The sequence below is a fragment of the Kogia breviceps genome, chromosome 6 (assembly GCF_026419965.1).
Source record: "Kogia breviceps isolate mKogBre1 chromosome 6, mKogBre1 haplotype 1, whole genome shotgun sequence".
Lineage (NCBI taxonomy): Eukaryota > Metazoa > Chordata > Mammalia > Artiodactyla > Physeteridae > Kogia > Kogia breviceps.
The window spans coordinates 21,964,736-21,986,372 of NC_081315.1; the positions used below are offsets into that span (position 1 = coordinate 21,964,736).

Consider the following 21,637-nt stretch of genomic DNA (forward strand, 5'->3'; position numbering starts at 1 on the left):
GTCGTTGCCTTGTAAAAAAGCACACCTCTGCCAAGATCACAGTGTTGTGAGAAGCCCAAACCACCTGGGGAGGCCTCGGAGGATGAGCCACTACGTGGGAGATGAGAGAGATGCCAGGGTAAGGAGGACCTCTTGGGAGCTCCTCCAGCCCCGAGCACCCCAGCTGACACCACGCAGATCACAAACTGCCCAGCAGAGCCCTTTCTGAATTTGATTACTAAACTGAGAGTTAAACAAAGTGATTTTTTTTTTTTTTTTTTTTTTTGTGGTACGCAGGCCTCTCACTGTTGTGGCCTCTCCCGCTGCTGAGCACAGGCTCCGGACGCGCAGGCTCAGTGGCCACGGCTCACGGGCCCAGCCGCTCCGCGGCATGTGGGATCTTCCCGGACCGGGGCACGAACCCGTGTCCCCTGCATCGGCAGGCGGTCTCCCAACCACTGCGCCACCAGGGAAGCCCCAAAGTGATTTTTTAAGCCACTAAGGTTGAGGAAGTTTTACACCAAACAAGGGGAAAAATGTCTGAAAACAGACCATTTTCTTCCCCTGCCTTTGCATTTCCTAGAACCACAAATCTAGTCTGTCCCTGTCCAGTAGGGAAATGATGAGAAAGCTTTTAATTAACTATGAGACTAAATATTTTTAGAAGAACAGAATAGGTATTTAAAAACAGGAATAAGACTTGTTGAATAACCAAAAGTGACCAAAAGATACTTAGAGTAAGTCTTCAATATTACTATGAACCTCTACTGTTATCAGAAAAGGGTTCCAATAGAACACATATGGGCAATAATTGGAAAAATAAAAAGTTGTTCATATTTACATCCCAGCAAGCTGAACTGCTTCAATAAATCAGTTACACGTGTGTATAAAAACGTATTTGTCTTTAAAACTTTTTTGAAAAAGGAATTGATCGTTTCTATATTCTCAACTGAATTCAGTACTGTATGCTTCCTACCATTTCAGTTTTCTTACTCTTGTATTCCCACTGTACAAATTCTTTCAATTTTTAAAAATGTTATACATACAAAAGAAAAACATGTAGTACATAGGTAAGCTCTGTAGCATAACGTGAAATGCATACAATGGAGAAATGGAGTTGCCATGTCCTGGAATGGTGAAGAGGAGAGGAGCAGATTAGGGGCTGGGAAGTCAATACTTCTGTTAAGAGTAATATTGACATCCAGTGAAAGTGTTGAATAGGCAGTTGAATATATCATTCTGGGTCAGAACTAGAGATATAAATTTGAGAGCTGTCAGAATTTAGTATTTAAAGCCATGTGATTGGATGGGGTCACGCTGGGAGTGGGGGTAGACAGTGAAAAGTTCCAAGGAGTGAGCCCTGGGGAACTCCAATATTTTAAACTCAAGGAAAAACTAAGAAACCGAGAGAGCTAAGAACATGTTTCAGGAAGGAGAGTGTAACAGTGACAAAAAAGGCAGATAGAGAAAGCTCTTCAGTGTAGTAATAAAAAAGCCATCGTACCCATAATCCTTAAAGTCATCATTCACACATTATTGGTGAAAGCAGCAGCCACTGGATCTCCAGGGCCTTGATCCCAGCAGGTACTTCATCCCAGTCAACAACAGGTGATAACTGAGAGAACTTCTGCCGATGCCTATCAGCTGGAGACTTCCAGTATCCACCCCCGCCCCCGCACCCCTGCAAGGTATCGCACTGGCAGTGTGGTAGGTTATCACTGTGTTTAACCCCAAGTAGGGCAAATAAGCGATTCCAGATTCTCTTCCCCGAGAATGTTTCCTGGGTGATGCAGCCACCCCAGGGGCTCCTAGCCATCTGCTAGCTACCTCCCACGCCTGCCACCACTGACAATACCGGACCTGCTGCTGCTGCCTGAACACCTGACACTCCAGTGAGGGCTAGTAGTTTGGTGGAAGAACCACCGAAAGCAGAATAACTACCACCTTTTTGCAACCTCTAATCTGGCACAATTGCCTCCCACTGGCGAAACGTAATGAGAGCACAGCCGGCCAGGGCATCTGGGACAAATAACAGACTTCTGGTTTTGATCACGACAAAGAGAATTTAGAAGGGCATATAAAGACTGTCAGCAGCATTTTGGAAAGTCCAGGAACAAGGCAAACTAAGCAGCATATTATAAGGGACATATATATATATTGATAAAAACTGCATTCTAATAAGCACATAATTCAGGAATTGATGTTTTTATCAATTTATGCAAAGGCATTGAGTAACGTTCTAGTTTTTCTTTCCTTCAGATAAGTACCCAGAAGTGGAATTACTGCATCACATGGTAGTTCTGTCTTCAATATTTTGAAGACCCTCTATACTGTTTTCCATAGTGGCTGCACCAACTTACATTCCCACCAATAGTGCACAAGGGTTGCCTTTTCTCCACATCCTCACCAACACTTGTTTAGATGGCTTCCTATCTTACTCAGAATAAAAGTCATAACTCTTACTATGGTCTCCATGATCTCATCCTCCTACAACTCCCTTACTGTTCGTGCTGTCCTTCTGGCTTTTTCTCAAACATATCAAGATGATCCCACCACAGGACCTTTGCACTTGCTTTTCTTGTTGCCTGGAAAACTCTTCCCGCAGCTATCCACATAAAATGCTTCCTCACTACATTCAGGAATCTACTCGAATATGCCTTTCTCAGAGAATCCTTCTCTGACAACCCTATCTAAAATAGCACTTTTTCTCTCCTGCCCCTGCCAACACCTGACATCATACAGCAATTACATCACTCATGTTTGTTGTTTATTTCCCCTAACCAGAATGTAAGCCCCATGAAAGCAAGGGTTTAAAAAAAAATTATTTGTATAGTTCCTACAACATGAATAGATACTTTTAAAATTCATTCACTCAACAAATATTTAGCATACGTATTATATGTCAGACATTTTTCAAGATTCTGGGGACACAGCAGTGAATCAAACAGGAAAAAAAATTCCTCACTTCATGAAGCTTACATATTTGTTGAACAAATTATTAATACTATTGAGCTTACAAAAAGAAATTAAAAGATTAAAATTTATTTATCTACATGTAAAAATTAATTTTAAAGTAGGGAACGAATAAAGCACTAGGTGGTGGCTATCTTTCTAATAAACATTCCCAAATTTTCATTGATACGAATTATAACTAAAGATCAAATTTTTAACACATTGGGATTATTTTGGTGTTTTACAAAAATCACTACTTCATAATTCAGAAAGAGAAAAACAAATATCATAGGCTAATACATATATATGGAATTTTAAAAATAAAATGGTTCTGAAGAACATAGGGGCAGGACAGGAATAAAGACGCAGATGTAGAGAATGGACTTGAGGACACGGGAAGGGGTAAGGGTAAGCTGGAATGAAGTGAAAGTGGCATGGACATATATACACTACCAAACGTAAAATAGATAGCTAGTGGGAAGCAGTCACATAGCACAGGGAGATCAGCTCAGTGGTTTGTGACCACCTAGAGGGGTGGGATAGGGAGGGTGGGAGGGAGGGAGACGCAAGAGGGAAGAGATATGGGGATATATGTATATGTATAACTGATTCACTTTGTTATACAGCAGAAACTAACACACCATTGTAAAGCAATCATACTCCAATAAAGATGTTAAAAAATTTTTAAAAATCACTACTTCAGAAACTAAATGAAATCTGTGTTTTGTTGATGTAAGAACATCTCATTACAGTACTAGAATTTATTTCCTAATTATTTTAGAACTAGTTTCCATAGAAACACATACATAGAAAATGAAAAACATGTTTTATCTGCTCTTTTAAGAGTAGTGTATTCTAAGGAACAATATCTCATTTTCTGAACTTGAACATACAAATGATGAGAATATAAACACTGGGAAGAACCAAACTGCTTTATCCTGGTCATAACTGAAAACCACATCAAAATGACTGTATGTATCGCAAAGTCTACCGTTTCATTATAGGAATATGCCTTCTGAGGTTACCAATCTAAATTGCCTTCCAAAATTACTGTAAGAAGAAGTTTCCATTTTGCGTTCTAATTATGAGTAATGGTTTGTTTTTTGTTATAAGAGTGCACGTTGTTAATTGTTCTAAAATAAATAAAAACACATTTGGATAATATTCTTTATAGAAAATGAAGAAGAATAAGTGTATAAATGATTAAAGATTAGTAGTATAAATCAGATAAATTAGTATACATTTCTGATCTTTCAAACAAATGGGGTAAAATGTTGATATTGTGTGTACATGACAAAATTTAGTAACAGGGGACTAAAACAATTTTAACATTAATGAGAGGGACGACATAAACATTAGAGGATTAAACCCACTTCTAAACTTGACCGTCCACGCTACTACCAAGATTACTCTGTGTGCACCCTGAGTCATACATAAATGTGTTTAATAAGAAGAATGAAAATTTAACCGAAAGCAACCTAAGAATAATCTTGGAAGGCTGAGTTAATATATTTGCAGGGTTCCTACGTCTTAAATTCAAAATTCAACCATACGAACGCTAAATTGTTCACTACGGACTAGAGTTGAAAGAGAAAATACAGGAAACCCAGTTGACTTTGAATTTCAGATAAACAATAATGTTTTCAGAATAAATATACCCCATGCAGTTTTTATACTTCAAACTTATGCACCGTTCATCTGAAATTTAAATTTAACTGGTCAACCTCTGTTTTTATTTGCTAAATTGGCAACCCTACAGACAGCAAAAAACTAAAAACCTTGGTGCGTTTCAAAGTGGTAACGCACAAGCTCCATTTGAGAAAGTTCAGGTGCTCAAGCAGCGCTCTAAATTGTTGATCACGTCTCCGTCATCTCATCCCTTTTCAGCTTCGCAAAACAAATACTTTAGGGAGCCTTCCAGTGTGGCTCAAAACTATAACGTAGGACACGAAAGAGGAGAGATTTGCTGGCTATGTAAGAGGAGTTCCTTAAGTCAGACATTCACATTTCCCTGAAAACGATGGGGAAGAAAACGACGAAGTGTGGGGAAAGCTGGGCACAGAAGGGGCCCCTGAACCTCTGAGAGAAAAGGAGCCCGCAGACGCAAGAGAGGACCGGGCAGCCGCGCACACCAACCGTTAGCGCGCGCGCCCGGCGCGGGTCACGGCCACCCAGTGGACCAGGGACGCCCGTTACAGTTTAACCGCCGGCGGACAAGGGCGTGGTGTGTGTGTGGGGGGGTGCCCTACATCTGAAAGCTCCTAGTACGTCTCTCCCCTTCTCTCCGACCCGGCCTCCTCAGTCATCCCGGAGCCCCGAAGCCCGGGAGGCGAGAAGGAGGCGAGAGAAGCCAGCCGCCCCTTACTGGTGTGAGTCATCCTGGAGATGCAGAAGCAGGAGAAACTGAAGAGCAAGACGGCGACGAGCGCAATCAGCAAGTTCACATGCCTGGTCCTCATGGAGCTGACTCGACGGGCTGCAACCGACAGCGCGACGCGAAGAGCAGAGCGGCAGCGCCCAAGCTGCGCGCCGAGGATGGACACGCACGGCGCCTGCGCCCGGCTCCCCGGCGTCGCGGGGGGGAGGGACCCCTCCCTCCCCTCTCCCTTCCCGCCACCCTGCACACCCGCCCTCTGGGAGCTCGCTTCCCCGAACTGCACCCTTTGCCTCCTACCCTACGACTCGGCCCTTCCGAGTCCTGAACGCTTGCCAGGGCTGCTGGTTATTAAAGCAGAGAAACTATGGGAAAGCTCCCCACTGCCGGGCTCAAGGTGAGTGCTCAATAACTTTATTGTCCTGTAGTAGGAAGTGACATTTGTGCCAGACTCTGGGCTAAACAGTTTGCATATATGATCTCGTTAAGTCCTCACAACATCTCAGTCTTTTTTTAAAGGTATAAAATGAAGATACCAATAACATCTACCTAATATGCTATGATTATCTTCATTATATACTTTTAAAAAATGGAGCCACAGTAACATCGAGCAACTTGCTGCAGGTTGCACAGCTGGACGTGTTTCCTGTACAAACCTAGTACATGGATAAGAAGTTCCGACAGAAAATATGTCTTTACTTGGAGTTCACTAGCCTTAATAGTAGCTATCAAGTGCCCAAATGACTTAGGAGGCTTAGATGCTTGTGTGAGGAGTGACCAAACCCAGACCTTCAGCTTAATCTCCTTACCTTTATTTTCCAATTTTTGTACACACCCCCACCCTCAGGAAAGAAACAAGGAGTGAACTTTTTTTTTTTTTTTCTGCGGTACGCGGGCCTCTCACTGTGGCGGCCTCTCCCGCTGCGGAGCACAGGCTCCGGACGCGCAGGCCCAGCGGCCATGGCTCACGAACCCGCGTCCCCTGCATCGGCAGGCAGACTCTCAACTACTGCGCTACCAGGGAAGCCCTCTCTATCGTCTTTGAACTCTTGCTGCACTTGGGTCCTCTCTCAGGACCCAGTCTGCATCCTGTTTAATTGTTAAGCACATACAGTTGATCCCTGAACAACATGGGGGTTAGGGGCACCAACCGTTTGGGCAGTTGAAAATAACTTCATAGTTGGCCCTGTGTAGCCTCCATTCCTCTGTAGCCTCGGTCCCACATCTGTGGATTCAACAAATCTTGGATGATGTACTACTGTAGTACATATTTATTGAAAAAAATCCACATGTAAGCGGATCTGTGCAGTTCAAACCCATGTTGTTTGAGGGTCAGCTGTATTTTATTTTAAATGTGACTGCTACTTACTTTTTATTAAAAACTTTTTCTTGAAGTACAGTTGATTTACAATGTGTTAGTTTCTGGTGTACAGCAAAGTGATTCAGTTATGTGTATATATATATTTCATATTCTTTTTCACTATAGGTTATTATGAGATGTTGAATATAGTTCCCTATGCTATAGAGTAGGTCCTGGTTGTTTATCTGTTTTATATATAGTAGTTTGTATCTGCTAATTCCAAACTCCTAATTTATCCCTCCCCCCTCCCCCATCATCTTTGGTAACCATAAGTTTGTTTTCTATGTCTCTGAGTCTGTTTCTTTTTTGTAAATAAGTTCATTTGTATCATGTTTTAGATTCCACATTATAAGTGATATCATATGATATTTGTCTTTCTCTGTTTGACTTACTTCACTCAGTATGATAATCTCTATGTCCATCCATGTTGCTGCAAATGGCATTACTTCATTCTTTTTTATGGCTGAGTAATATTCCATTTCATATATATATATATATATATATATATATATATATATATATATATATACCACATCTTCTTTATCTATTCATCTGTTGATGGACATTTAGGTTGCTTCCATGTCTTGGCTGTTGAAAATAGTGCTGCTGTGAACATTGGGGTGCATGTACCTTTTCGAATTAGAGTTTTCTCTGGATATATGCCAGGAGTGGGATTGCTGGATCATATGGTAGCTCAATTTTTAGTTTTTTGAGGAACCTCCATGCTGTTTTCCATAGCAGCTGCACCAATTTACATTCCCACCAAAAGTGTAGGAGGGTTCCCTTTTCTCCACACCCTCTCTAGCATTTCTTGTTTGTGGACTTTAATGATCATGTCTTACACATTTTCATATCATTTTCCCCACTGTGCATTTCAGGGTGGCTTACAGATCAAAGGTATTGATTAATACACAACCCTGTGGTACAACTGAGCTATAATCACAACTAACCACTACCTGCTACCGTTTTAGCCAACACTACACACCACTCCAGGAAATCCAGTAGATAAGGAATGCAGGGGGCATTCAGACTTCCCTTTTATGGTTTGTTTTCTAAAATTAGTGTCACGCTCAGGCCATGGGAAGTAGAGAATTGCCAGGCTAAAGAGGAATATGTGCTATAATAATAGGAGTAGGAAGAGTATCCTCTGGGGGTATTACCAGCATTATAGCCATCAAGGCCTCTTTAGTTAACCTCAGGCTAAACTGGTCTCACGACTGCTATTAGCACAGAAAAGTAAACTTAGTAGGGACAGATGTTTCTAGTCTCATATCTGTGTAAGACCCTGAAGGTGGAAACAGTCGGAAAGATAATGGCTGTCGGTAAAATGCCCGATGTCCTGGCCCCTATTTTCTGTTTCAGGTTACTTAGGAATAAGTCATCTGATCAGCACAATTCGGGAAAATGACAGTACTGTAAGGCAGGGCTCCCCAACCCCCGGGCTGCGGACCACTACCGGTCCGTGGCCTGTTAGGAAGCGGGCCGCGCAGCAGGAGGTGAGCGGCGGGCAAGCGAGCAAAGCTTCATCTGCGGCTCCCCACCGCTCACATTGCCACCTGAACCATCCCCGCCCCGACCCCGACCCCGTCTGTGGAAAAACTGTCTTCCACGAAACAGGTCCCTGGTGCCAAAAATGGTGGGGACCGCTGCAGTAAGGGACTTTTGTGGATCATCTATGACAGACGTTCTTCTCAAAGAGTAGCATGCACAAGAATCACCTGGAAACCCTGTAAATACAGATTGCTGGGCCCACTTTCAGAGTTTCTGATTCAGTGGGTTAAGGCTAGGATCCCCAAATTTGCATTTCTAACCAGTCCCAGATGATACTCCTGCTGCTGCTGCAAGGACCTATACTTTGAGAATCACTATGTGATAGCATTCCACAGAATCATGGGTTAGACTTAGAAAAACATATAGATTACCTAGTTTATCCTCTTTGCCTAAACCATCCCAAGACACCTATTTAATAAAGACACCACATCCTCTGCCACCAGTGAGGGGGACTCCATTATGTCCCTTGGCCATTATATTCTAGAAGTTAACAGTATTTACAAAAGTTTGTCTCTTATATCCCTGAATATACCAAGACTAGGCTGATTAGTGCAAAAAGAGCTATCAAGCTTCTAGGATTGTTCCCTAAATTGAGAGGCCCAGCTGCAGGCAAATGGGGTTTGTCACTTTCAGCAAGCAAAGCTTGTGATCCAACAAGAGGAACACAATCAGGTATATGGTACAGAGAAGTAGTAAGCGTCCGATGGCCCAACATGGGCCAACAAGGACGGAAGTGGTCTTTTTTTTAAACTGCCCCTCCCGTGGTAACAGTGCTTTGATTTTCCTTAGGAGAACATTCATCTATGCTTGCAGCTCCTCTCACGCAGAGTGGAGCTTCTGGGCCCACCTTATAGCTCCTTCTCATCAACAGAAATTAGCACAAGGGATGTTCTGGGGCACGTGAGCCAGGCTTTATGAGGACTGGTGACTTCTGTCTTCTCCCTCCTGGAGCCCAACTGCCATGCTGTAAGGAAGCCCAAGCCAGATTCCTGAATGCTTAGAGGCTCTGTGGAGAGGAGCTAGAGGATGAGAGGGCTGGCCACGCTCCAACAGAATGCATCTGGTTGGGGGACCCCACAGGAAACCAGCCGAACTTACCAGCTGAAGGGAGCCAACAGCAGAATCATAAGACATAAAAAATTATTGTTTAAGCCACAAAATTAGGAATGGTTTGTGTTCCAGCCATTGACAACATGTGACCCAATCATCATATTTTGTGACTCTGCACACAGAGTTTAGTTCAGCACTTGGCTCAAGATGGTCAGTGAGACTTTCTAATATATGTCTAGAGCTTCTAGGGCCATCTTGCCATTAGGAAGGCAACTGCCTGAGAATAAAGCCAATGCAAATGAAAGCAGAGCTAAGAGGATTTCATCTGATTTTCTGTCTGATCCAGTCATGCCTAGATCTATATTGATCTCTGGTCATTTGAGTTGCATGAGGCAATTCATTTCTTTCATTAAGTTAGTTTGTGCTGGGGTTCCTATCACTTGTAACTGAAAGAGTTTTGACTAATACAGGGATGCTAGCAGACGAGTAGAGAGCAGTAGTAGGGGGTCTAGAAATAAGAGACAACCTGAAGGGTCAGACAGGTGCAGTCAGCTCCAGAAAATAACTACCAGCAAGGCTGGTATTCTGAAATCAGATTCCAGGCCCCAGGATCGCTGAGTATGGGCATGCCGGCTGTGTCCTATAAGAGGCCCTGCCGAGGTGAGGGCTGAAATCAGCACTTGCCCCAGGTGCACTCTGGTGCAGGACTGTGTCTGTTCAGAGCGAGGAAGCCATCTTATACTAAATCAAACAAAAGCATCATGTAGGCTGGCTGAGCCTCACCAGCCCTGGAAGCAGTGGGACCAGGACAAATCCCAGTGAAAACTAGGAAGCAACATAGGTGACCACAGAGGGTACCTAGAAAAGAAGCAGAAAAATTAACCTAGGTACCTGGAGTTAGCATCAGATCCTTTCCACACCCTCTAATCTGGCACAGCTGCCTCCCACTGGCAAAATGTAATGAGAACACAGCTAGCCAGGGTGTCTGGGACAAGTAACAGACTTCTGCCTTTGATCACACCAGAGAGCGTTCAGAAGGGCATACAAAGACTGAGTGTCAGCAGATAGGAATTTTTAAAAGTCCAGGAACAAGGCAAACTAAACAGCATATTATAAGGGACATATATAAATTGATTTAAAAATGTATTCTAAAAAGAAAAGGAACAATAAGCACATAATTCAGGGGAGTAGTAAAATCAGCAAGAGGGTGGGAAAGGAATCCACTTTTGGAAGCAAAGGAATTGGGTAATGTTCCAATTATTGGCAGGTTGTCAGAGGACCCAACCATGTGATTAGAGGGTTGGAACTTTCAGTCCCACCCCTCAACCTCCAGGGACGGGAAAAAGGCTGAAGATTGAGTTCAGTCACCAATGGACAATTACTTAATCAACTGTGCCTATGCAATGAAACCTCCATAAAACCCAAAAAAGGACAGGGTAGGCAGAGCTTCCAGGCTGGTGAACAGGTAGAGATTCTAGGAGAGTGGTGTGCCTAGGGAGGGGCATGGAAGCTCCCAGCCCTTTCCCCATGCCTTGACCTATGCATCTCTCCCATCTGTCTGTTCCTGAGTTATACCCTTTTATTACAAACTGGTAATCTAGAAAGTAAAATTTTTCCCTGAATTCTGTGAGCCGCTCCAGCAAATTAATCAAACCCAGGGAGGGGGTCGTTAGAACCTCCGATCTATGCTGGTGGGTAAGAAGCACAGGCGACAACCTGGACTTGTGATTGGGACTTGTGAAGTGTGTGTGTGTGTGTGTGTGTGTGTGTGTGTGTGTGGTGGGGGGGGTGTCAGTCTTTTAGGATCTGATGCTACCTCCAGGTGGATAGTGTCAGAACTGAGTTGAATTAGAGGTCACCCAGCTGTGTCTGAGAATTGCTTGGTGGAATTGATGGCCAGAACCGTACACATCTCCAGCACCCAAAAACCATTTTAACTGTTTCCCCTTTACTATTCCTCCTATTTGGACAAAGCACCCATTCACCTAACTGATCCAGCCAGCCCTCCACATCTTTACGCTGTATCTTCAATAATGTTTCAATTACCAGTTCTAGTGTCAATTTAACAACTACTTTATAGATGGTGAGGAATGTGATATATCCATATTATGTTAGGATGTGAGGGGACATTTTTGCACACTGGAATGTAGAATGCATTCTTTGGTCCAAAAAGATATATGATAGGGAACCAAATAGCCTTTGACAGTGTTTGGGCTTTAGCCCAAGAGAGAATAAATGTCAAACTCAATCCTCTAGGGGCTGTGAATTGTAATCCTACGCAGTTCACTGGCTCATATGCTTGGATCCCTGTTCCCAGGAGATTTTCCTGAATGCCATCTTTTTTAAAAAATTTAATTTTATTTATTTTTTTATACAGCAGGTTCTTATTAGTTATCTATTTTATACACATGAGTGTATACATGTCAATAAAAATCTCCCAATTCAGCACCCCCCCGCCACTTTTCCCCCTTGGTGTCCATACGTTTGTTCTCTACATCTGTGTCTCTATTTCTGCTCTGCAAACCGATTCATCTGTACCATTTTTCTAGGTTCCAAATATATGTGTTAATATATGATGTTTGTTTCTCTCTTTCTGACTTACTTCACTCTGTATGACAGTCTCTAGGTCCATCCATGTCTCTACAAATGACCCAATTTCATTCCTTTTTATAGCTGAGTAATATTCCATTGTATATATGTACCACACCTTCTTTATCCATTCGTCTGTCAACGGGCATTTAGGTTGCTTCCATGTCCTGGCTATTGTAAATAGTGCTGCAATGAACATTGGGGTGCATGTGTCTTTTTGAATTATGGTTTTCTCTGGGTATATGCCCAGTAGTGGGATTTCTGGGACATATGGTAGTTCTATTTTTAGTTTTTTAAGGAACCTCCATATTGTTCTCCATAGTGGCTGTATCAATTTATGTTCCCACTAACAGTGCAAGTGGGTTCCCTTTTCTCCACACCCTCTCCAGCATTTGTTGTTTGCAGATTTTCTGATGATGCCCATTCTAACTGGTGTGAAGTGATACCTCATTGTAGTTTTCATTTGCATTTCTCTAATAATTAGTGATGTTGAGCAGCTTTTCATGTGCTTCTTGGCCATCTGTATGTCTTCTTTGGAGAAATGTCTATTTAGGTTTTCTGCCCATTTTTGGATTGGGATGTTTGTTTCTTTAATATTGAGCTGCATGAGCTGTTTATATATTTTGGATATTAATCCTTCATCTGCTGATTCGTTTGCAAATATTTTCTCCCATTCGGAGGGTTGTCTTTTCGTCTTGTTTGTAGTTTCCTTTGCTGTGCAAGAGCTTTGAAGTTTCATTAGGTCCCATTTGTTTATTTTTGTTTTTATTTCCATTACTCTAGGAGGTGGATCAAAAAAGATCTTGCTGTGATTTATGTCAAAGAGTGTTCTTCCTATGTTTTCCTCTAAGAGTTTTAGAGTGTCCAGTCTTACATTTAGGTCTCGAATCCATTTTGAGTTTATTTTTGTGTATGGTGTTAGGGAGTGTTCTAATTTCATTCTTTTACATGTAGCTGTCCAGTTTTCCCAGCATCACTTATTGAAGAGACTGTCTTTTCTCCATTGTATATCCTTGCCTCCTCTGTCATAGATTAGCTGACCATAGGTGCATGGATTTATCTCTGGGCTTTCTATCCTGTTCCATTGATCTATATTTCTGGTTTTGTGCCAGTACCATATTGTCTTGATTACTGTAGCTTTGTAGTATAGTCTGAAGTCAGGGAGTCTGATTCCTCCAGCTCCATTTTTTTTCCTTCAAGACTACTTTGTCTATTTGGGATATTTTGTGTCTCCATACAAATTTTAAGATTTTTTTGTTCTAGTTCTGTAAAAAATTCCATTGGTAATTTGATAGGGATTGCATTGAATCTGTAAATTGCTTTGATTAGTATAGTCATTTTCACAGTATTGATTCTTCCAATCCAAGAACATGGTATATCTCTCCATCTGTTTGTATCATCTTTAATTTCTTTCATCAGTGTCTTCTGGTTTTCTGCATACAAGTCTTTTGTCTCCTTAGGTAGGTTTATTCATAGGTATTTTATTCTTTTGTTGCAATAGTAAATGGGAGTTTTTCCTTAATTTCTCTTTCAGATTTTTTCATCATTAGTGTATAGGAATGCAAGAAATTTCTGTGCATTAATTTTGTATCCTGCAACTTTACCAAATTCATTGTTTAGCTCTAGTAGTTTTCTGGTGGCATCTTTAGGATTCTCTATGTATAGTATCATGTCATCTGCAAACAGTGACAGTTTTACTTCTTCTTTTCCAATTTGTATTCCTTTTATTTCTTTTTCTTCTCTGGTTGCCATGGCTAGGACTTCCAAAACTATGTTGAATAATAGTGGTGAGAGTGGACATCCTTGTCTTGTTCCTGATCTTAGAGGAAATGCTTTCAGTTTTTCACCATTGAGAATGATGTTTGCTGTGGGTTTGACGTATATGGCCTTTATTATGTTGAGGTAGGTCCCTCTATGTCCACTTTCTGGAGAGTTTTTTATCATAAATGGGTGTTGAATTTTGTCAAAAGCTTTTTCTGCATCTATTGAAATGATCATATGGTTTTTCTTCTTCAGTTTTTTAATATGGTGTATCACATTGATTGATTTGCATCTATTGAAGAATCCTTGCATCCCTGGAATAAATCCCACTTTATCATAGTGTATGATCCATTTAATGTGTTGTTGGATTCTGTTTGCTAGTATTTTGTTGAGGATTTTTCCCCCTATATTCATGAGTGGTCTGTACATGGTCTGTAATTTTCTTTTTTTGTAGTATCTTTGTCTGGTTTTGGTAGAATGAGTTTGGGAATGTTCATTCCTCTGCAATTTTTTGGAAGAGTTTGAGAAGGATGGGTGTTAGCTCTTCTCTAAATGCTTGATAGAATTCACCTGTGAATCCATCTGGTCCTGGACTTCTGTTTGTTGGAAGATTTTTAATCAGTTTCAATTTCATTACTTGTGATTGGTCTGTTCATACTTTCTATTTCTTCCTGGTTCAGCCTTGGAAGGTTATACCTTTCTAAGAATTTGTCCATTTCTTCCAGGTTGTCCATTTTATTGGCATACCGTTGCTTGTAGTTGTCTCTTAGGATGCTTTGTATTTCTGCGGTGTCTGTTGTAACTTCTCCTTTTTCATTTCTAATTTTATTGATTTGAGTCCTCTCCCTCTTGATGAGTCTGGCTAATGGTTTATCAATTTTGTTTATCTTCTCAAAGAACCAGCTTTTAGTTTTATTGATTTTTGCTATTGTTTTCTTTGTTTCTATTTATTTCTGCTGTGATCTTTATGATTTCTTTCCTTCTACTAACTTTAGGTTTTGTTTATTCTTCTTTCTCTAGTTCCTTTAGGTGTAAGGTTAGATTGTTTATTTGACATGTTTGTTGTTTCTTGAGGTAGGATTGTAGTGCTATAAACTTCCCCCTTAGAACTGTTTTTGCTGCATCCCATAGGTTTTGGATAGTCGTGTTTTCGTTGTCATTTGTCTCTAGGTATTTTTTTATTTCCTCTTTGATTTCTTTAGTGATCTCTTGGTTATTTAGTAACGTATTGTTTAGCCTCCATGTGTTTGTGTTTTTTACATTTTTTTCCCTGTAATTGACTTCTAATCTCATAGCGTTGTTGTCAGAAAAGATGCTTGATATGATTTCAATTTTCTTAAATTTACTGAGGCTTGATTTGTGACCCATGATGTGATCTATCCTGGAGAATGTTCTGTGTGCACTTGAGAAGAAAGTGTAATCTGCTGGTTTTGGATGGAATGTCCTATAAATATCAATTAAATCTATCTGGTCTATTGTGTCATTAAAACTTGTGTTTCCTTATTACTTTTCTGTTTGGATGATCTGTCCATTGGTGTAAGTGAGGTGTTGAAGTCCCTCACTATTATTGTGTTAGTGTCGATTTCCTATTTTATAGCTGTTAGCAGTTGCCTTATGTATTGAGGTACTCCTATGTTGGATGCATATGTTTATAATTGTTATATCTTCTCTTGGATTGATCCCTTGATCATTATGTAGTGTCCTTCCTTGTCTCTTGTAACATTCTTTATTTTAAAGTCTATTTTATCTGATATGAGTATTGCTACTCCAGCTTTCTTTTGATTTCCATTTTCATGGAATATCTTTTTCCATCCCCTCACTTTCAGTCTGTATGTGTCCCTAGTCCTGAAGTGGGTCTCTTGTAGACAGCATATATATGGGTCTTGTTTCTTTGTCTATTCAGCCAGTCTGTGTCTTTTGGTTGGTGCATTTAATCCATTTACATTCAAGGTTATTATTGATACGTATGTTCCTATTACCATTTTCTTAATTGTTTTGGGTTTGTTTTGTGGGTCTTCTTCTTTTGTGTTTCCTGCTTAGAGAAGTTTCTTTAGCATTTGCTGTAAAGATGGTTTGGTGGTGCTGAATTCTCTTAGTTTTTGCTTGTCTGAAAAGCTTTTGACTTCTCCATCGAATGAGATCCTTGCTGGGTAGAGTAATCTTGGATGTAGGTTTATCTCTTTCATCACTTTAAATATATCCTGCCACTCCCTTCTGGCCTGCAGAGTTTCCGTTACAAAATCAGCTGATAACCTTATGGGTATTCCTTTGTATGTTATTTTTTGTTTTTCCCTTCCTGATTTTAATATTTTTTCTTTGAATTTAATTTTTGTTAGTTTGATTAATATGTGTCTTGGTGTGTTTTTCCTAGGGTTTATCCTGTATGGGACTCTCTGTGCTTCCTGGACTTGGGTGACTCTTTTCTTTCCCATTTTAGGGAAGTTTTCAACTATAACCTCTTCAAATATTTTCTCATACCCTTTCTTTTTCTCTTCTTCTGGGACCCCTGTAATTCGAATGTTGGTGCGTTTAGTGTTGTCCCAGTGGTCTCTGAGATTGTCTTCAATTCTTTTCACTTTATTCTGGTCCTCCGCAGTTATTTCCACCATTTTGTCTTCCTGCTCACTTATTTGTTCTTCTGCCTCAGTTAATCTGCTATTGATTCCTTCTAGTGTATTTTTTATTTCATTTATTGTGTTGTTCATCTGTTTCTTCTTTTGTTCTTCTGGATCTTTGTTAAACATTTCTTGTATTTTCTCAATCCATGCCTCTACTTTATTTCCGAGATTCTATATCATCTTTACTATCGTTACTCTGAATTCTTTTTCAGGTAGATTGCCTATTTCCTCTTCATTTATTTGGTCTTGTAGGTTTTTACCTTGCTCCTTCATCTGTGACATTTTTTGCTGTCTCATTTTTTTTTTTTTTTTTTTAATGAGTGGGATTGTGTTCCTGTCTTACCAGTTGTTTGGCCTGAGGCTTCCAACACTGGGGTTTGTAGGCTATTGGGTTGAGCTGGGTTTTGGTGCTGAGATGAGGAACTCCGTGAGATCTCACTCCGATGAATATTCCCTGGGGTCTGAGGTTCTCTGTTAATCCAGTGGTTTGGACTCAGAGCTCCCACCGCAGGAGCTTCGGCCTGACCCTGGGCTCGTGAACCAAGGTCCCGCAAGCCGCCAGTTCACTTTGGGGTTCCTCCCCTCTTCTTGGGCTTCAGAGTCTCCCACCAGTGGCCATGAGGCGCCCTAGTTGTGGGGAGATGCTAACTCCGTGTCTTCCCACACAGCCATCTTGACTCTGCCTCTCATCAGGAACTTTTTGAGTCCCAGAATCCCAGTGATCGCCACGAGGTGGCAGTGTTATATTTCATTCAAAGCCTCCAATTTGCATGTATTGTGGTGTCAGAAACTTGTAAAATTATGTATGAATGTGTGCGAATTGTAGGGTCTCAGCAGAATCCTTGGGTCACTACCCATTACATATTTTTCATAGCTTGCCAAGTATTCCTGTAAGGTGTTGTGTCTCCTTTTTATTGACAGAGTCCTGGAGGGGGAGTAATTTATTGTTTACCATTTATAAAACACCTCTGGTGGCCCAAAGTTATTTTTAGAAATTTCACTGATTTCACTAAACTCTAAATCTTTTATTTAATCTACCATCTTCTTTATTTTCCAAGCATTGTTTTGCTTACCAATGTGTATGTGTCCTATTTTTAAATTAATTTTTAATTGGAGTATAATTGCTTTACCATGTTGTGTTAGTTTGTGCTGTACAGCAAAGTGAATCAGTTATACATATACAGATATCCTTCATATATACACTTCTATGTATAAAATAGGTAACTAATGGGAACCTACTGTATAGCACAGGGAACTCTACTCAGTGCTCTCTGGTGACCTAAATGGGAAGGAAACCTAAAAAATAAGCTTTAAATCTTAACCAGGTTGATTCAGCTAGTCATACGTGCCATGACAGCTCTCAAATCTCCTGAGTTTCTCCTTCCAAGGTGGGGAATGATCATAATGTAATCAGTGTAATGAATTAATTTTGATGGTGATCATGTCTAAGTCCACTCTCACCAAATTGTAGCAGTGAACTGGAGAGGTCAGATGTCCTTGGAGAAGGACCATAAATATATTACACATTCCTTCTCATGCACAAGCAAACTGATCTCACTCTGAGAGTGAGATCAAGAAGATAGCATAGCTGAAAAGGGAACCCTCCCATACTGTCGATGGAAATGTTAATTGGTGCAGCCACTATGCAAAACAGCCTGGAGGTTCCTTAAAAAACTAAAAATAGAACTACCATATGATCCAGCAATTCCACTCCTGGGCATATATCCAGAAAAGTCGGAAAAAAAAAGTTACATGCACCCCAATGTTCATAGCAGCACTATTTACAATAGCCAAGACATGGAAGTAACCTAATGTCCAACTACAGATGAATGGATAAAGAAGATGTGGCACATATAGACAATGGAATATGACTCAGCCATAAAAAAGAATGAACTAATGCCATCTTCAGCAACATGGATGGACCCAGAGATGATCACACTAAGTGAAGTAAATCAGACAGAGAAAGACAAGTATCATATGATATCACTTATATATGGAATCTAAAAAAAAAATACAAATCAACTTAGTTGCAAAACAGAAACAGACTCACAGATGTAGAAGACAAATTTATGTTTACCAAAGTGGAAAGGGGAGGGGGAATATATTAGGAGTCTGGGATTAATAGATACATACCACTATACATAAAATAGATAAACAACAAGGATTTACTGTATAGCCCATGGAACCATATTGAATAATAACCTATAATGGAAAAGACTCTGAAGCTGTATACCTGAAACTAACACCATATTGTAAATCAACTATAGTTAAGTAAATTTAAAAAAAAAGAAGAAGAAGAAGGTAGCATAGGTGAATCTATCACAAAAGCAGCTTGTTTAGCTTGTTGAACTGTCTTAGGCAGTTTCTACAGTGCTTGGCAGAACAGACACTAATTGAAGTCACGGTAACTACCTTGTTCAAATCATGATGGCTAACAGTTATTCCCATGGGTCTTTTCTCCTGGGCCACAGAGGATTAATAGAAAGCATTAGTGGAGATTCTGCTCCCATTGTTTCCTAAGGAGAGGTGAGATTTCCTGTGTCCTTCCCCAATCTGACACTGCCTGATATTTACTCCAAAGAAAGGTCTGAGCAATTTTCAGGGCTCCCATTTTGCATGTCTAATTAAAAATCCCTAAAGGGCAGACTTCTCTGTCTCTTAAAAGACATTTGGCTTTAAGCTGGTAGTGACAAGGAACTTCATCACATCCACTGTAATTACAGATTCAGATAAAAGGAGGCACTGGGTAGTTCCTACTTTCTTATTTCTCCAGCTTCAGCTTCATCATGATTCTGGTGCTCCCTACCATAACATTTTCATTTGCTCCAAACTTCAATTTTCATACCTTAATATTGCCCTTCCATTCCCCTGATGATACTATGGTACATTTTGCATCATCGTTAGAGAATCCCCCAGAGGTTTTCCACTGTCCTCTGCTGCTCAACATAAACTATATTATACAATCTTGGACCTCCTAACAGGGGTCAATTGATGATTTCTTGACCCTCAAGTTAGTTGGCCTTTTCTACCACAATCCTAATGATGAATTAAAATAACTTCTCTGTGCTAAATCCACCCTATTTCCCTATTTCAGCATCCTTAGCCCTAAACTCATCCAGGCTGGGATAATTGGAACACATCTGATAGATTAACTTAGGTGAGGCCGACACAGGAGCCTGAATAGTTTTCCCTGCTCCCAACTATTGTTAATGTGCCACCAAACCCTCTGTAGGGAATCTGTCAAAATTCTTGCTTCTTTACCCCTCCCCCTTTGTTTTTTAAAAACAATCATATAAATAGTTCTACCTGATTCAATGGTTATTTCCTTTGTTCTGGTTAATATCTTCACCCCAGCCCATTAGCTTAATTTTGCATAGCTTACATTTTCTTTTCATTGGTAAACCCCGTTACTAGTAGCTGTGAGAACAAATTTGCCTTGGCATTCTGTGTATTTCCTTGTCCTTTCATTAAAAAAAAATTATATGGGGAATCCATACACGAGGGGTTCCCCCTAACTTAGTTTCAGGAAAGAGCAACACAAAATCATCATAAAACTAGTCAGGGTTGCCACTGTCCATAACATTTTTAATGCTTCTGCAGAAGTAATCCATTTCACTGTTAGTGAAAGGAGTATACAGTTTTCCTTCTCATTATAAACTGGCTGCATTCCAGACTTCACACACTCCACAAGAGGGCTTGATATTTTATTTGGGTCCTCCATGGATCAAACCCCAAACACTGTAACAAACTTGATTAACAGTCATACCAAACAACTCTTTCCATTAAACAGTTTCTAAAATCAACAGTGCCTTTGTTGTTTAATCTGAGAATCCAAGAAAAGCAGAGATTCCTCAGTACTACACAAAAATATAACCAAACTCCATTACACCATAGCCTCTTTCTTCCATGTAGGTGTATCTGATGAGGCCTGGTAGAAGCACACAATTTAGTTCAGAGACCTAAGTAGGTCCCACTTTCTCCTTGAAGCCGGAATTCTTATCTTAGGATGTAAGCACCTTTTAGCCAGCCACAAAGAAGAAAGACAATACGATGAGACAGAAGGCCAATCTTCCCTGAGGCACAGGACTGGTTTATTGCACCTGCTAGTTATATGCAAATGAACTCGTGGAAGAGAGAAGAGGAAATCATATGCACATGGCATTTTAATAGACAGTGATCCTGCTTCCAATAAACGCAGTTCAACCAACGTCTCAGGCTCTGACCAAACAGGGGAGCATTCTCCTCTCTTGGAGAAAAACATGGATAGAAGTGGGCCAGCCGGCAGCATGGGGACCAGCAGAAGGGTTCCTCTCTGCACCCCGCCCCCAACTCTCAGTGTAGTGCACTGAAAAGGTCAAAGGATTTTATAACTGTACTACAGAATTATCTCACTTTCTATTCTGTGAAAGTTTTGTGTAATAATAGAGAGACACCTGAAATATAGGTTTGTTTCTAGTTCTTAATTTGACAATTTGGCTGTGTACTTTGCCTTTCTGAATCTTCTTTTTTGTTTTTTTGGTTTTTTTGTGGGGGTTTTTTTTGCGGTACGCGGGCCCTCTCACTGCGGTGGCCTCTCCCGTTGCGGAGCACAGGCTCCGGACGCGCAGGCTCAGCGGCCATGGCTCACCGACCCAGCCGCTCCGCGGCATGTGGGATCCTCCCGGACCGGGGCACGAACCCGTGTCCCCTGCATCGGCAGGCGGACTCTCAACCACTGCGCCACCAGGGAAGCCCTGAATCTTTTTATGTACAATAAAAAATATTCATTGAGATGATCTTTAAGTTCCTTTCAAGATCCGAGTCTGTTAATTATTATAGTATATGTCCAGATTTCATTACCAAGTTAGTTGCTTCTATGGGGCAGGGATGATGGCTTATGTACCCTTCACATGTCTAGCGTTTTACAATTAGTACCTGTAAAAAAATATTGGTTGAGGTGTGGAAAAATGTGTACTGCTGCTTCAGTTTGTGCTAACAAGGGGATGGAGGGTGTGTGTGTGTATGTATATATATATATATATATATATATATATATATATATATATATTTGCATAGAATGTCCCTGAAGGTACAAACAAGCAACTCATACTGGTTGCTTTCGAGAAAGGGGGCTGAGGGACTAGGAGTTGAGCATGGGTGGGTGGAAGTTATTTTTCAGTGTAAATTGTCCTTTGTACTTGTATTTTACTCTCCCCTTGTTCTTTCTCTTCCAGGCATACTGCCCTTCTTGCTATTCCTCCACCTTATGAAGTATGTCTTTGCAGTTGCCTTTATAGTGTCTGGAATACTCTTCCTCCAGATACTCTCACTCGCTTACTTCATTCCGAACACTGGTCAAATGTCACCTTAACACGGAGACTCCCCTGTCTACACTGTATGTAGAAATTCTCCCTCCCTTCCCTA

The 21,637-nt window shown here is 40.8% G+C and overlaps 2 protein-coding genes across 2 annotated transcripts in view; one reads left to right on the forward strand and one right to left on the reverse strand.

Moving 5' to 3' along the window:
• MGAT4D (MGAT4 family member D) overlaps positions 1–5,462 on the reverse strand; it is a 51,848-nt gene extending 46,386 nt beyond the window's left edge. Inside the window, exon 1 of the mRNA XM_067036905.1 lies at positions 5,297–5,462. Within this exon, the coding sequence (XP_066893006.1) occupies positions 5,297–5,390 (94 nt within the window). The 5' untranslated portion in view covers positions 5,391–5,462. The remainder of the gene's footprint in view (positions 1–5,296) is intronic.
• A 217-nt stretch (positions 5,463–5,679) lies between these two features.
• The window catches only part of ELMOD2 (ELMO domain containing 2), a 45,187-nt gene continuing 29,229 nt past the window's right edge, over positions 5,680–21,637 (forward strand). The window contains exon 1 of the mRNA XM_067035569.1: positions 5,680–5,702. The gene's annotated coding sequence lies outside the window, so the exon portion shown is untranslated. The remainder of the gene's footprint in view (positions 5,703–21,637) is intronic.